The 16,402-nt window shown below is 41.8% G+C and overlaps 1 protein-coding gene across 3 annotated transcripts in view; it reads right to left on the minus strand.

The window, feature by feature from the left end:
* Positions 1 to 5,541: 5,541 nt before the first annotated feature.
* ccdc93 (coiled-coil domain containing 93) overlaps positions 5,542 to 16,402 on the minus strand; it is a 66,758-nt gene continuing 55,897 nt past the window's right edge. The window contains exons 17-23 of one of the 3 annotated variants that reach the window (XM_061791677.1): positions 14,927 to 14,998; positions 14,579 to 14,687; positions 14,408 to 14,490; positions 14,236 to 14,273; positions 9,571 to 9,655; positions 5,951 to 6,064; positions 5,542 to 5,842 (exon numbers count right to left, since the gene is read on the minus strand). In XM_061791677.1, coding sequence (XP_061647661.1) covers positions 5,786 to 5,842; positions 5,951 to 6,064; positions 9,571 to 9,655; positions 14,236 to 14,273; positions 14,408 to 14,490; positions 14,579 to 14,687; positions 14,927 to 14,998 — 558 coding nt within the window. In that variant the 3' untranslated portion in view covers positions 5,542 to 5,785. Of the gene's footprint in view, positions 5,843 to 5,950; positions 6,065 to 8,804; positions 8,890 to 9,570; positions 9,656 to 14,235; positions 14,274 to 14,407; positions 14,491 to 14,578; positions 14,688 to 14,926; positions 14,999 to 16,402 lie in introns of those variants that run through there. The other 2 variants (XR_009791032.1, XR_009791033.1) reach the window with 2 other exon arrangements.

Genomic DNA, 16,402 nt, shown 5'->3' on the forward strand with positions numbered 1-16,402 from the left:
TCGGGGTGTGTAGCGTTCACAAGCAGTTCGTTGCAAACACGACGCGGTTTTAACACGTTAACAATATACACAACAAGACCTTTTTAGAGTTTTTATTTTTTTTTAACCTGCATGTTTCGTATTAAGCTGACTCTGAATGCTAAAGTGCAATGGACGAGCATTCTTTCCGACAACAGGGGGCGACACTACAAGTCAAATTTATAAAGGACATGTAGTCCTGAGAAGATGGGCAGCACGGTTGGCAAGTGGTTAGCATCATCGTCTGCCTGAGCGGCCAGCCGAACCGGATAATGTAATCCTGTCTACAAAATGATTAGATAAAATGTTATTAAATCCATGAGAGGAAATTTTAGGAAGCAGCCATACTAGTGTTGCGGTAATCTCATTTACGCTAACAGAAGGAGCAAAAAATAAATAAACCGCGTCGCTGCCAATGGTATGAATTAAACATACTTAGTGTGTGAAGAAAAAAAACAAGTTGTGATAATAGAATATAAATTGTTCTTACAGGCCGACAGATGTTTAGTTGCGCCTCTAATTGCACACTGCAGCATCACGTTTAATGTTTATTTTCTTGTAAGCAGAAATATCACAAAGAGATATTTTTAGATGCCACACTCGCCTTTGCATCAATAAAAACAAAAAACAAAAACACACAATGAAAGTGAGGAAGCACAGAATACTTTTAAAAAGGCTTCCAAAATAAACATTTACACTGCGGGCCATATTATATTTATGAAAGAAATGGGACGCAATGATCCAATAGATGCTTATTATAACGGCGGGGGTCGTTTAGTTATCCAACTGCACATCGGAAGAGGGGTCTCTAAACAGTATTAATAACAGAATAACAGAAGATCTTTTCTCAAATCGTAAAGAATCCGCACTTTGATTGATCTCAGGGACTGTTTCCTTTGTTAGGTGCTGCTGTTTTGGCGAGCGAAAGATTTTAAATGGCCTCAGCAGTTCATGTCATGAGCAACATTCCGACACAGTACGCACGTTATCATGCGTTATGCACAGTTTGAATATGGCAACACTTTAAATATGGGGAAATAAAAATGACTTCAATCACGATTAAATAAAAAGGCATTGCCCGAGTTTAATCAAACTTGTAGCAAATTTTAAAGACCGCATGTTAAATATTCAACACAAATGTGCTGAAAATACAAGTTAAATACAACTGAACTGTACTTGGGCAGTGAGGTTTAAATTATGTATTGGGGGACTGTGACTTCCCTGCTTGCGTGGTGACCCTGTCTTCAAAATAAAACAAAACCCATCCTTAATTTGATGATAAAATACTACTAAAACCAGCAGCAGAAGTTAACCCTAACCCTTGTTTCTTCTTTGCGCTTTCTCTACAGCAGCTTTGCAATGTTGTATTATTATTTTTCAATATTACTCAAAAGATAATATTGGGGGGGGGGGGGGGGGGGGTTAGAGGTAAGCCAGAAGGCATCTGAGGGCAGGCATTGTTACGGCGTAGGTCCCACTTAATGTAATTTCATTTATTTCAAGCCCACACTCAGTGGCAGCCATGATGACGCAGCTCTTCCCGGACACTTCATTAGGTACACCTTAGCACTGTTCTGCCCGCTTATGTTTGGTAAACAAGGTGTCCAAAACATTAGATTATCAATGCTATAGCTGTTGTAAAGCGGTTACAGGCGTAATCATCTGTTCATTTCCTCGTGCATTTGCATAACAATGTCGGGCGTCTTGGCTTAATTAACATGAAACATATAATTAAGTCATAAAGGATGGGGACTGGTGAGTGTAGCAGATGGTCATTGAGTAGGAAACTAAAAGTTAAAACAGTTCAAAAGTTATAGGTGCATTGAAAACAATTACACTCTCATAAATGAGTTCACTTCATAGAGTGCAACTAAAAAATAAGAGGCTCATTAAACATAAGAAAATATGAAAACAATTCCTGTTGAAGATTGTTTTTTTTTTTGAATGTAATATTCTAATTTCTCAGCTAGGGTGTTAGTGTTATTAAATAGCAAATCATGACGCGATTTGAAGATCAACAAAATGTATTTCTATTTTCGAATAATTTGAATACAAGGAGGATGTACAACTGGAAACGTCACCTGTGAAACCACTTTCGATAGCATTTGTCCTAATCAGGGTCGAGAGTGAGCTAGATCCCATCTCAGCTGACTTTTGAGCGAGAGGCGGGTACACCCTGTACTGGTCGCTATCCAGTCGCAGGGCATCTATACCAGACCCCCAAAAAAAAGCGTTCTACACTCACGTTCACTCTTACGGAGTGTGTTCATCTGATTACTGTTGCTCTGGGTGGCGCATATACACGGACATTTGAGACGTCTGTATGCACCTGGACTGGGTTGTTCTGCTGTAAGCACTTCCTAGTAATTGACATTTGTCTTAAGACACTGCACTTGGGCCTGCTAGTTTCAGCACTTTTACAGCCAGCCTACATTACATTTCCTACTCGTCGACTCATTCCTGCCTCCTTGTTTTAGCAAACGTTCCTCCTGTGGTAGTAGTGCCAGAAGGAGCTTTTTGTTCCATTCACGCGCCCTCCTCTCTCGCCGGTCCCTGGTGATGCGCTGTACTCCAGTGATATTTGAGAATTGCTTTCCGGGGCGATGTAGGTGTAATTCTGGAAGAGACCTCATCTGAAAGGTGGATTCACAACGATCCGAGTGTGTCGAACGTGAGCCCACTAGCTCAAACTTAAGGGTTCAAAAGTTCTGCCGAAATCACATAGGTCGTCATGTTACAATTTAGTCAATTTAGTCCACGCAATTCAGAAAGTGCTGTGTAGCTCTAAAATGTTTCCACCTACTAATAGATGATTTAAAGGGGGACAGTCTAAGGGTTTATGCCAATTGGCCAACCTCACCGACGTCACACAGTGTCACTACAATATGTACAATATTTTCTACACATTTTGTTTGCAAATTTCCGAATTTACTTGAATATGTTTACGGTGTGTTTAAAAAGTGTTTTTAATAAGCTTGTGTTTAAAACATGATGGAGGAGGGCTAATACTTTTTTTTATTATTAATTACGTGGTCTTTTGCAAATTTGTACCTATTGTAGGTGGGTCTGGAATTTTTTTAAATATCCCTCTCAGAGCTTCTCGCCCATACCAGCAGTCAAACGAACGACGGGAACATTTTGAAATCCCAGGTAGGTTTCATTGACAAGATCGCTTCCAATCCAATTCAACTTTATTAACAAAGCAAACAATCGAATGAAAACAAATATTTCAACGTGTCGTTTATTGCACGTTTTTTCCTGCAATAAACTCCCACCCCCTTAATCTGATTATACTGCAATACACATCCTTGCTTACCTTCCAAACTAGTTACACCATGAAACTCTATATTATATTACATATTAGAATATAAAGTATTCTATATTTCCTTCAATGAGCTTTCTTTTTAAAACCAATATACACGTTGCAATCATATGGTCAGAACAAGTTGATGATACAATTTCAAAAAGTTACACGTTGCACACAAACATTTTATCTTCATCATTAAGTGATTCATGAGTCACCCTAAGCTTTGGCTTTAAACTTCAAATGGGTAACGCGGTTACCGTGGTAACACGTTGGCCCGGCGCATCAGTGGACACTGGATGCAGAAACGCAAAACAGCTAATCCTTGCCGCCTACGCCACAGTCAGGGGGACGGCAGCTCCTCACACGCGGCGGTCGAGGTTAGGGGCCGGAAAAGATCATCAGTTGCCTGGCGATTCTGCTTCAGGATAAGCGGTGTTGGAAATGGATGGATGGACGGACCAAATCTGGACATGGAAGATTTTTGGCCCAATGCCCGCAATATGTACTCTATATACACGTGCGCACAGAAATGATTTACATAAGTTCTTCTAAAAACGGTACATCTTTAACAACTGGCCACAATCCTCTGTTCCGTTCATGACAGTCAAGCGAGGACATCATTCTGTTGGATATACGTTGATTTATATGGACATTACAAAACATTTGGCCAATATGGGGTTCATTTCTACATTGAAACTTTAAAACATGTCTTTATATTGTATAACATATCAGAGCAGTACACAAACATGAATAAACAAATGCTTTCAGACGCACACATGCAACACAACAGGACATCAAATTGCTGCCCTTCGCAGCAGCATGAGCTGCTTTGTATGCCACTCGGTTGCCCGTTGTGGCATTGTGCTTGCTATCTTACAGCACTTTTGTCCCAATTTCACATTTACGAGACTCAAAACTCTGATTCAAATTGTGTGTGTGTTCTGAAACCATTTGTGACCTGCTGGGAAACACACACGGCATCGGTGTGGGTGATAATTAGTGTTCACAAACACAACAAAACAAAAGCACCCCAGTACCTGGAGAAAACTCACGCAGGCATAGGTTGAGCATGCAAACTATACATTGGTGATGCCGGATTTGAACGCAGGTCCTCAATACCGTGAGGCAGATGTTCACCGGTGTTTTCCACCCATCCATTTTCTATTGCACTAACCTGTCCTGTCCAATTGTGGGCCTGATGACCCCTAACGCCGTTGCACCAGACCTCTGGCAGCGACTCGAACCGCTGGCAAGATGCCACAGGGTGGTGGGATCATGTCCAGTTCGCCATTGCATTTCACACCTTTACCTATAGTGTTAGGTTTAGGGGCAGACACAACTAAATAACTCTTTAGGCCCAGACAAATGAAAGCGATCAGCAAAATCATGCAACCACTTCGCCAATATCTGTCAGTTAATGACATTCCACGGCGAGATTTCTTAGAGGCACTTATTAGAAATGGGCATCGTGCTCGTAACTTTGTCGGTCAAAGCCGTGCGCTCAATTTCAGAACTGTAAACAAACGACGACCATTTTACAACGGCTATTTGGAATTGATGCCAAAATCTCCCAAAATAATCATAGAAGGATCAATCGATTGCTTCATAGGAGACAATATTGACTTACATTTTGAAGTGTCGCTCATATTTTCCTTCAAGCGACTTGGACAAAACAACAAAAAACGGTCGACTATTTTGCGACATCGATCACCCAGAAACATTTTCGGCTTACATACGACCAGAATTTGAGGACTCATGTAGGATACGCTCTTAACTTTTGTTCCACAGACTGCAAATCGAATGTCTGAACAAGAGTGCCTTCGGTTTGCACCATTGGTCCCAGACTTGTCTGGCTCGGTCGAAGGATTTAAACAGTAACATCGAAATGCTTTCCCGCTGATACGTTTAACCATTAACAATTGCTAACATTTGTTAGCATAACGTTTATTTTAATGAATCAATGTCGTAAGATTTCAATTAGCTTTGTAACATTCAATTGTTTTTCTTTAGATTGACATCTCATCTTGAATGAGGTAACGTCATTTAAATCGTTGTATGGGGAAGTGTAATATTGTAGATATTATTTATTTACTTACAATCCAGAGAGTGGAGGGTAATCAAGTCAAACAGCTAAATAAAATCATGACATTGGGATCACATGATTAACAGCTTAATAATACAATACATAATACTTCCAAACAAAAAAAAAAAAAAAGGAAACACAAAAATGCAGCAAATTTATTGTTAAAGAGGTCAATGAGTTTTTTTTCCATTCAGCATGGGGGCACAGAAAAATACAATGTCAGAATTGTTTGCATCAAATGAATCAAGGCAAGAGTATCATCCATGAGACCAGCAGGAAAGAGATCAGAAGACGCACATGAGCAATGTATCGGTTTCCTGTATTTTCACCGATGCATATTTTGTCTAAGCACACCGTTCACCACAGCAATGCAGCAACTAAGATGCTCCTTTTGCTCTCAATTTGGACAGCAGCATTTCATTCTTTCGACATTCCTGGTGGAACAAAATTGGGAGTTGACCACGTTGATGAAACGGATTTTCAATTTTCATGTACATTTATAGTTATGTATTAGTTGATATGCCTCATGCATTAACCATTACCTCTTTGAAGTCTTTGACTGTTTTGAAATAAAGCCTCCGGATGTCGAGCAGCTCCAGGTATTTGTCGTTCAGCTGATCTCTCCTCATTTTGTTCTCCTGCTTCTTCTTCTCCATCTGCCCGCAAGCATAAAGCACACATCTTACCTGATATCGGAGAGGTAATGTGTCACAATTGGAACAAATGTCGCACTTTTGCGACAGGTTTTTTGCAATTTGCCATAAGGTTTTCAAAACCCACCACATACAAGTTGGGGTAGCCCCCGGGTGCCCAATATGCACGAACGGAGCCCATGAAGACAACATTTGACACATTTGGGATTTTCTTTAATAGGAACAAATATTCTAGTAAAATAATTCAACAATAAATAATTTGTATGTGAGGTAGCCACACAAGTACCACCGCTCCCCGTTGTCTGGTTGAAGTAATCGGTCTCCAGGCGCTTTCACACCTCAGCTTGTTTTCTATGAGCCAAATAAGTTGATGGGTTGTTAAACTGTACTCTTGTCTGGACCAAAGATTAAAAAGAGAAAGAAAAAAAAGATACATCGAATGCAAATTCGGTCTAGTTCAATTAGCATTCACACAACAAACATTTTTATCATCAGACCAAAGTAACTACCTCTCATTGGTCCATGTAGCGCCCACATACCACACCTGAGTCTTGGTGTCTCTCATGGTCAAAAGAGCGTTGGCGCCGCCGCTGCATGGCAAGAGTTCTCTTGTGCTTCTTTTATAGTTGGTTTAGTGTCGAATGTATTCGTTTTTGAGACACTTGCTACTGTGGGATATGACTGCTAAGGATGCGCGAGATTTTGGACTTTCATGTTACTCCAGACCTGATGATGTTAAGACTTGTGAGCCGCATGCCCTGTTCGGCTTCACGTAGGTGAGTGGCCACGTCAGAGAAGCTGACAATCGGGCGGTGAGACTTGCCGACCTCGGACAGGCCAACGCGGCCACGACTGCCGGGAGGATCCATCCGGCCCTGACACCACCAGCAACAACAACAAGCCTGCTCAGTGCCAGAGACATCCTCTTTGAGACAAGCGAGGAGGGCTGCTAGCCAGACTTTGCGACTGCCCTTTCATGGTCCTAATGTCAACTATTTATCAGGGGAACATTCAATCTGCCAAACAAAACGGACAACTTGCTGAGGTCTATCAGACAGGAAAGGGCTGGACTCAGTCATCCAACCACAAGGTTTCAAATACATAGACAAAAAACTACATATTGACTGTACAAAGATTTACTGTGCACTTGTTTTTATTCAACCATTTTTTAAATTAAATTATCTCCCGAATGTGCTGCATTTTCTCACTAGAAAGTAAAATATTTGTGTCTTGAGCAGGCAACTCAAATTTCAGTAAATGGGGCATATTGCATAAATCATTAATATATAAAATACACCATTTTGGTCCTAACACTGACTCGATTTAATTTCACAAACTGTTGCCTTTCTGTTCAGTAGGTTCTTATCCAGTTTAAGGCTATATCCCTAATGCTATAATCTTCCAATTTATCGATCAATATAGGATATCATGGTTTATGGTATTGAATGCCACCGGAGCTGCTGAGACAGTTCTACACAGCGGTCATCGAATCAGTCCTGTGTTCTTCCATCACAGTCTGGTTTGGTGCTGCTACAAAAAAGGACAAACTCCGACTGCAACGGACAATCGAAACTGCTGAAAGGATTGTCGGTACGCCCCTACCCACCCTTGAGGACTTGCACGCTGCCACAACTAAGACAAGGGCGTGCAAAATCCTCTCGGACCCTCCCCACCCCGGTCACCGGCTCTTCCAGCTCCTTCCCTCAGGTAGGCGCTACCGATCAATGCAAACTAGAACGAGTAGACATTCCAACAGCTTCTTCCCTCTTGCGATCAACTTCTTAAACAGCTAACCTACAATTCCATTACAACAAGCTGGCAATTGTTTGACTTGAGTTCTTTGTCACATTTCTGTGGGGCCAATTATGTATTACTCGTGCACTCGCTGTAGTTGTCTCGCCACGCTGCACTATTTGCATATACTGGCCACTCATGCCAGAGTAGCATCTGCTCCATTTGCACACTGATTGAGGAGTATCTGTAACATTTGCACAACCATTGTCCCAGATTATCGCACTACTCGTCACTTTAAACCGCATACACTCCTTGAAGTCTCGGCGCCCTTTGCACAATGGTCATTGCACCGGACTATTGCGATATTAGTCATTCGAACTGCTAGAGGACTCTGCATCTTTTTGAACAATTGTTTTTTGTCAATGTCTTTATGTCTCCAAAGTGTTCTGTAAATTGACTGTCTGTTGTACTAGAGCGGCTCCAACTACCGGAGACAAATTCCTTGTGTGTTTTGGACATACTTGGCAAATAAAGATGATTCTGATTTCTGGTGTAACGAATATTCCCTACAAGACTATCGACTGCGCCACCCAAGACCTGATGACCTTTGCATTCCTGCCTCCTGAACCCTCAGCCAGCAGATCGGTTTTTGCAGGACACAGGACATCTGTTCTGACTCAAGTGGGCCCATAAAAATAGCTATACTCCCTCCCAGCCATTTTAATGATTCTCCTAACAAATACATTTTTCTGTGGGACCCAATAACCAAGAATCTGGGAGGCCTCCTGACCAGATGTGGCAGTAGTGACCAGCCTCCACATGAACTCGCCAGAGGAATTAGAATAGACCCTCTTGACATTCTTAACGTCCCACAATGACCTCCCACTGGACTCTCTGGGCTCTTTAGTAGTGCATGAGCGATGCCCGCTAGTGCTTAAGAGTGACTGCAAGCTGAAGTAAAGACTGCATTATTTAGCGTGTTACATTTCTGCTTTAAAACCATACAAACCCTGCATGAATGTTCCAAGTGTATATCGTGATACCAATGTCACTAATGACCGTCCGTGCCTTCTTAAACAGGTCTGCTGTCAAATCTGTTTGAAAAGAGCAGACATGATTGTGTTTTACCTCAGACGATATGAAAGGTAATCTCACTGACATTAAGTCATCTATGCCACCAAACAAGGTTGAAACAATCATTCCATATATGTGTGAGACAATGCAAAAGCTGGGAATTAATTCTTTTAATTCAGATACACTGGGTTGAAGCCCACAGATAAATTTAGGGTAAAATTAAGCATCAGAGGTATGGTCTATTCTCCCACATCGGCTTTTGTTCCATCCTCAAAGGTACACTCTAAGCCAGGTGTGTCAAACTCAAATTAACGGGGGGGGGGGGGGGGGGGAAGCGGAAGCCTAACCCATGACAGTTGGGAAAGGCAAACAACAACAACCCTGGATTGTTTCCCAGTCAATCGCAGCACACAAAGTGATAAACAACAATTCACACTAATTTGCACACAACAGTCAATGAGCAGGAATCAATAGTTCAGGAATGAAGTCTGCTTAAACATTTTCAACCATTGAAGATGTACATACACTGATATAATAAAAATAGCCCAATCGAGAGTTGTTTTTGTATGTTTTTAGGAATTGTGTTAAAAGGGTTTTCTTGCTAGTGAAATAAAATTGGAATGATGACAAAAAGATCAAACATATCAGGTTGGGTTCAGACCTACTGTTATGTTCTTACGCTTCAAAAAAGTGAACTATACCTTGATACGACTCTGTCTGATTCCCTCCACTATCTGTTCCATCTGTCTGAGGAACTGTTCCTTTGCTGCTGAAGATGACATGGCTCTAGACAAACATCCATACATACAATACAGATAAAAACATTGGAGAACAGCTGACAGACACCGTGTAGAAAAGGGCAGGTACTATCTAAAAAACGAACTGTTTATCGTGACAACAATTCTGGGCAAAAAAAAAAAATCAAATCAACATTTACTTGTGCTGCAACCCAAAGTTGTACTTTGGTAGAAGAACAAAACCATAACCGAGTTAGCCATTAATTGTGTTTTCTGTTCCTAAATCAAAACGTCAGTTCTGATGAATTTGCTTTTATGGCAATTTCAATGACAATCTCTTCAGCATTGTTGGGGTGGGTGTGAAGTCGTGAATGACTTTGTCCAGGTTTTCTTGAAAAATCACCCCAAAACAGACGATGAGGGCTATCATGTTTGAATGTGACTTCTTTGGCAGTTCGAAATGCCACATCCCCAACAATACTGTACCACATACTGTAGATTTGAGTTGCACTTACTATTTCAATGTCAGTCTTTCCCCTAAAAATATTTCAGTTTGTTTTTCAATTGAATTGTGTTAGAAAACATTGGAGAGGGCGTTCATTTGTACTTTCATTGATAAAATTCTTGGCTGACGCTTTCAAGTTTTATGAAGTCACAACACACTCTTTATGGTTAGGGTTAGGATTGTGCAATTTTAAATTTTGTATGTTTTACTATATTGCATATATACACTGCCGTGAAAGATTATCTGCACTCTTCCTGATTGATGTGCATGGAATTTGCATGCAAAGACAACCCAAGTATATATAAAATCCGTTTTGTAAATCAGGTGGGCAATTAATGAGAAACAGGAACGGTTGCCTAGGGTCATGCCAACATGCTAACCACATTTGTGTTCCATATTAATGTAGCTATATAATGCATTCAATTATATTCTTTTTGTAAGGTGGTACTTGTTATATGTTATGATTAGAAAATAGAAATGTTAAAATTGACATTTGGTAGCATCCGCAAAAAACCTGTCTACAGTGTGCATCATTTTTTTTTTGTTATATTTTCAAAATAAACCAACCACTAACTTGTATATTAGCCATTCCTAGTTGGGACTACCAAATCATTAAGGGGGCTAATCCCCCCTTCCCTCCACCTTGCAGGAAATAAGAACATTGCTAAAATAAGGACTATACTGGCGCCATTGTTGCTCGTCACTTTTTCTAATATCGTCACTCGAGGGGTCGGAGAAGTCGCTAATATAGATACTAGGGATGTTCGATACCGCTTTTTTCAGACTGATACCGGTATGAGTACTCAACTCTTGAGTACTCACCAATACCAAGTACTAGTATTTTTTGATACATACAATTTCAATTCACACAAAGACAGATACTTTTGGAAAAAAAGAGCTTTTTTATTTCTGATAAAAGGCAGAACAGTCCCTCGGCAATAGAGAGTTAAAGTCCAAAATAAAACACTGAGTTAGGATTCATTTGTAATAAATTAACAAAAGTGCAAAATAAAACTAGCAACTCTCTCGGTATTAGTATTTGTTTGAAATAAAACGGTTCAACCGTGAACTCTCCCTGAGTTTTATGGCCACGGCATCCCATAGAGATTTTTGAGCAAGCAAGCCTTCATTCACAGCCAGCTGGAGTGTGTGCGCGAGTGATGAGACTGAAACTTGAAATTGAGGGTGTAATGTATAATATAATTAGTGGCTATGCCCCCACAGGGAGAAATTCTGGAAGGAGCTAGGCGAAGTAGTTCTGAGCATCCCAGACAGAGAGAGAGTCGTGATTGGTGCAGATTTTAATGGACATGTTGGTGAAGGAAACAGGGGTGATGAAGAGGTGATGGGTAAGTTCGGCATCCAGGTAAGACAGATGATGGTAGACTTTGCAAAAAGATGGAAATGGCTGCAGTAAACACATTCTTCCAGAAGAGGCAGGAATATAGGGTGACCTACAAGAGCGGAGGTAGAAGCACACAGGTGGATTACATCTTGTGCAGACGATGTAATCTGAAGGAGGTTACAGACTGTGTGACGGATTTGCAGCAGGTTAAGGCAATTAAGAATAGCGATGGAAATGTGTGGACTGGTGACAGTAGTGTGCTGGATAGATGGAAACAATACTTTGAGGACTTGATGAATGAGGTAAATCAGAGAGAAAGAAGCGTAGACGAGGTGAGTGCGGTGGGACCAGGAAGTAGCGATGTTGAGTAAGGGGGAATTTGAAAAGGCACTAAAGACGATGAAAAATGGAAAGGGAGTTGGTCCTGATGACACTCCTGTGGAGGTATGGGAGCATCTAAGAGAGGGGGCAGTGGGGTTTTTGACCAGCTTGTTCAACAGAATTCTAGCGGGTGAGAAGATGCCTAAGGAATGGAGGAAAAGTGTGGTGGTGCCCATTTTTAAGAACAAGGGTGCTGTACAGAGGTGTAGAGGAAATAAGTTGATGAGCCACACAATGAAGCTATGGGAAAGAGTAGTGGAGGCTCGACTTTGGAGAGAAGTGAGTATTTGCGAGCAACAGTATGGTTTCATGCCTAGAAAGAGTACCACAGATGCATTATTTGCCTTGAAGGTGTTGATGGTGAAGTACAGAGAAAGTCAGAAGGAGCGACATTGTGTCTTTGTAGGTCTAGAGAAAGCCTATAACAGAGTACCCAGAGAGGAACTGTGGTACTGCATGTGGAAGTCTGGAGTGGCAGAGAAGTATGTTAAAATAGTACAGGACATGTATGAGGGCAGCAGAACAGTGATGAGTTGTGCTGTAAGTGTGACAGAGACGTTTAAGGTGGAGGTGGGACTGCATCAGGGATCAGCCCTGAGCCCCTCCCTGTTTGCAGTGGTGATGGATAGGCTAACAGATGAGGTTAGACTGGAGTCCCCATGGCCCATGATGTTCCCAGATGACATTGTGATCTGCAGTGAAAGCAAGGAGCAGGTGGAGGAACAGTTAGAAAGGTGGAGGCATGCACTGGAAAGGAGTGGAATGAAGATTAGGCAAAGTCATACAGAGTACTGTATACAGTACGTGGATAAATGAGAGGGGTGGAGGGGGAAGAGTCATGCTCCAGGGTGTAGCGATAGCGAGGGTGGAGGACTTTAAATATTTCGGATCAAGAGTCACAGCAATGGTGAGTGTGGTCAGGAAGTGAAGAAACGGGTCGAAGCAGGTTGGAACGAGTGGAGGAAGGTGTCAGGTGTGTTATGTGACAGAAGAGTCTCTGCTAAGATGAAGGATAAAGTTTATGAGACAGTGGTGAGGCCAGGCATGCTGTACGGATTAGAGACAGTGGCACTGAAGAGACGACAGGAAGCAGAGCTGGAGGTGGCGGGAATGAAGATGTTGAGGTTCTCTCTCGGAGTGACCGGGTTTGGATAAAATTAGAAATGAGCTCATCAGAGGGACGGCAAAGGTTAGATGTTTTGGACACAAAGTTAGAGAGAGCAAACTTCGATGATTTTGACACGCCCAGATGAGAGAGAGAGGGAGTATATATATTGGTAGAAGAGTGATGAGGATGGAGCTGCCAGGCAAGAGAGCTAGAGGGAGACCAAAGAAAAGGTTGATGGATGTAGTGAGGGAAGACATGAGGGCAGTTGGTCTGAGAGAGGAGGGATACAGGAGATAGGCTTACATGGAAAAGGATGACACGATGTGGCGACCCCTAATGGGACAAGCCAAAAGGAAGAGAAGAAGATACATCATACCATACTGTATATAGATATACAATTTTATACACATACATACTTGATATATAATGTTCATATGATAATGCAGGCTTCGATCTAATTATTATTATTTTTTTTGAAAATAACTTAATAATGGGCTACTTCCTTTATGACATTATTTTTCAAGATTATCCTTATATTTGGAATAAATAAAAATGAAACTAAAATCATTTTTAGTTATTCTGTCAGTTTTACTGATGTTTTACATTTTTGCCGTGGTATCATTTCAGTACCGGTATCGAGGTATTTTATGCAAGTAAAAAGTCAAAAGTCAGAATTTTGGTATCGTGCCGCCACTAGTTTATGTACAACACTTTTATTCTTCGCTAAACTTCCTCTGACGATCGCATGTTTTCCATTTCAGCCATGTTGTACACAGGACCGAATGATCAAATCCATCACTCACTGCAATGCCAGCCGACAAAGTTGATTAGCGCCCTGTATTAGCAGACAACTTGCTACTGTATCCTTGGCTTCAACTTTCGGTCTCCAGTTGATCATGATGTTTCCCAACGTGGCACCGCCATTATGTTGATGAATGATTCTGTCCAATTCTGATTCCACAAATGCATTATTCATCAGAGTACCTTGCTTTGACTAGTGCTGGGACATACAATAGATTCTTACTTCAACCAATTTTGGGTTTAGTTCCCCTTTAATATGGTCTGTCTAATGGTAGATGATAGTGCTCTATTGAAAAGGGCTTGTGAGGGCTTCAGAGTGAGTTTGTCATACTTGAGTTTTGCAACTATCCCGAGTCAATCCAATGCCTTGAACCATTAAGCCTGTCAAATAGGCAAAGGGGAGTAACCTGGTACATTCAATGTGTATCTCATAAAGTGAGTTTATGGTTGATTACAACAATAATACCACAACAACATTAATGTACTTACAGTTGGAAGTTGTCATGAATGGAATTCAGCAAATTAACCTAATGGGGAAAGTGTTTATTGTCATTAAGATTTAGCATTTATTAAATTTCAACAGGTGAATTTGAAACTGGACATATAAACAGAAAAGTAAACATTTCAGAATGAATTACCTTTTACAGCTACAAATACTTACTTCCTTCTCGAGATAAACTTTCTTGTCATCTAAAGTATTATACAAAGTGAAGAACTGTTTGGTCTCTTTGTGTGTTGCAGAAACTGAAAGAAAAAAAAAAATCAAAAATTGATTTAGCTTGTTGGTCATTAGTTGAAAATGGAAGTGAGGGGAGGATTTGCCAGGATCCACCTTGGCAAAACAGTTCGATGAATCTCTTCTGGTACTGTGTGAGTTCTGCACGGCAAGGCACTTCATCAATCTTTCTCTGCAAAATGGCGATGTCACGATTCCTCCTAGCCTGAACAGAAAAGAGTCAAGTGAAGCTGTAGGGCTGAATGATGAACTGAAAATATGACTGATTTGCCTCAAGGTCTCTTTCTGATATGATACATGTTCTGTTCTGATAATGTTCAAGCTAGAAGACTGATGTAGTCCTCATTCATTCTATTCTCAAAGTGCTTCTTTAAATAACAGCGCTGTAACACCCACCACTTAGCACCACCACCCAATTTCTAGGGATTTGCAAATTTTACTTACCATAAGCAGACGGAGCTTGTGTAACTTGTCTCGGTCTGTATTATGCTGTTGGTCAATCAATTGGTTTCTTTCCTGAAGAACAGGAAAAAGAGCATTGGAGAAAAAAGCTCATGTGACAACAAGGCACAAGTTTTTATATAAAATAAAATAACGGTGGACGACTGGTTAGCAGATCTGCCTAACAGTTGTGAGGATCTGGGTTCAAATCCAGCCTCGCCTGTGTGGAGTTTGCATGTTCTCCTTGTGCCTGCGTGGGCTTTCTCCGGGTACTCCAGTTTCCTCCTCCCATCTCAAAAACATGCATGGTAGGTTAATTGAAGACTAAATTGCCCTTAGGTGTGAAGGTAAGTGCAAATGGTTGTTTGGTTATGTGCCCTGCAATTGGCCACTTCAAGTGTACCCTGCCTCTCGCCCAGAGTCAGCTGGGGTAGGCTCCAGCATGCCCGCTACTCTAGTGAAGATAAGCGATAGGGAAAATAAATGAATGAATTTTCAGAGGGAAACATGCACCCTTACCAATCCTAGGAACAGTTCGCCAGCTCTACACTCCTGGCAGGATGGCATGGGAGAAGGGCACCACATGCTTTGGGAGCATGGGGTACTGGACCGCCTAATATGGGCTGTTTAGTCGCTGTACGACCAGTGTCAGGGTTTGGTCTGCATTGCAGGCAGTAAGTCGGATTCGTTTCCAGTGAAGGTTGGCCTCGGCCAAGGCTGCCCTTTGTCACCGATTTTGTTCACAACTTTATGGACAGAATTTCTAAGCGCAGCCACGGTATTGAGGGGGTCCGGTTTGGTGGTCTCAGTATTGCATCTCTGATTTTTGCAAATTATGTAGTTATATTGGCTTCATCAAGCCATGATATCCCACTCTCACTGGAGGGGTTTGCAGCAGAGTATGAAGCGGTTTGGAAGAGAAACAGTGCCTCCAAATCTGAGACCATGGTACTCGTCAGAAAAGGGTGTGTGCCCTCTCTAGGTCAGGGATGAGCTCCTGCCCCAAGTAGAGGAAGAGGAGTTCAAGTATCTTGGGGTCTTGTTCGTTTAGGGTAAAATGGAGCGTGAGATTGACAGGCAGCTCAATGCAGCGTTTGCAGTGATGTGGACTCTGCATCAGTCTGTCGTGGTAAAGACGAAGCTGAGCCGAAAGGCGAAGATCTCGATTTACCAGTCGATTTACATTCCTATCCTCACCTATGGTCACAAGCTGTGGGTCGTAACCGAAAGAACAAGGTTGCGGATCCAAGCGGCCGAAATTAGTTTCCTCCGCAGGTTGTCTTGGCTCTCTTTTAGATACAGGCTGAAAAGCTCGGTCATCCAGGAGGGGTTCAGAGTCAAGCCACTGTTCCTCCGCATCGACAGGAACCAGAACAAGAGGCTCGGCATCTGTTTAGGATGCCTCTTGGACGCCTCCCTGGTGAGATGTTCCGGACTTGTCCCACTGGGAGAAGGCCCTGGGATAGGAACCAGCACACG

This window comes from Phyllopteryx taeniolatus, chromosome 12 (assembly GCF_024500385.1).
Source record: "Phyllopteryx taeniolatus isolate TA_2022b chromosome 12, UOR_Ptae_1.2, whole genome shotgun sequence".
Lineage (NCBI taxonomy): Eukaryota > Metazoa > Chordata > Actinopteri > Syngnathiformes > Syngnathidae > Phyllopteryx > Phyllopteryx taeniolatus.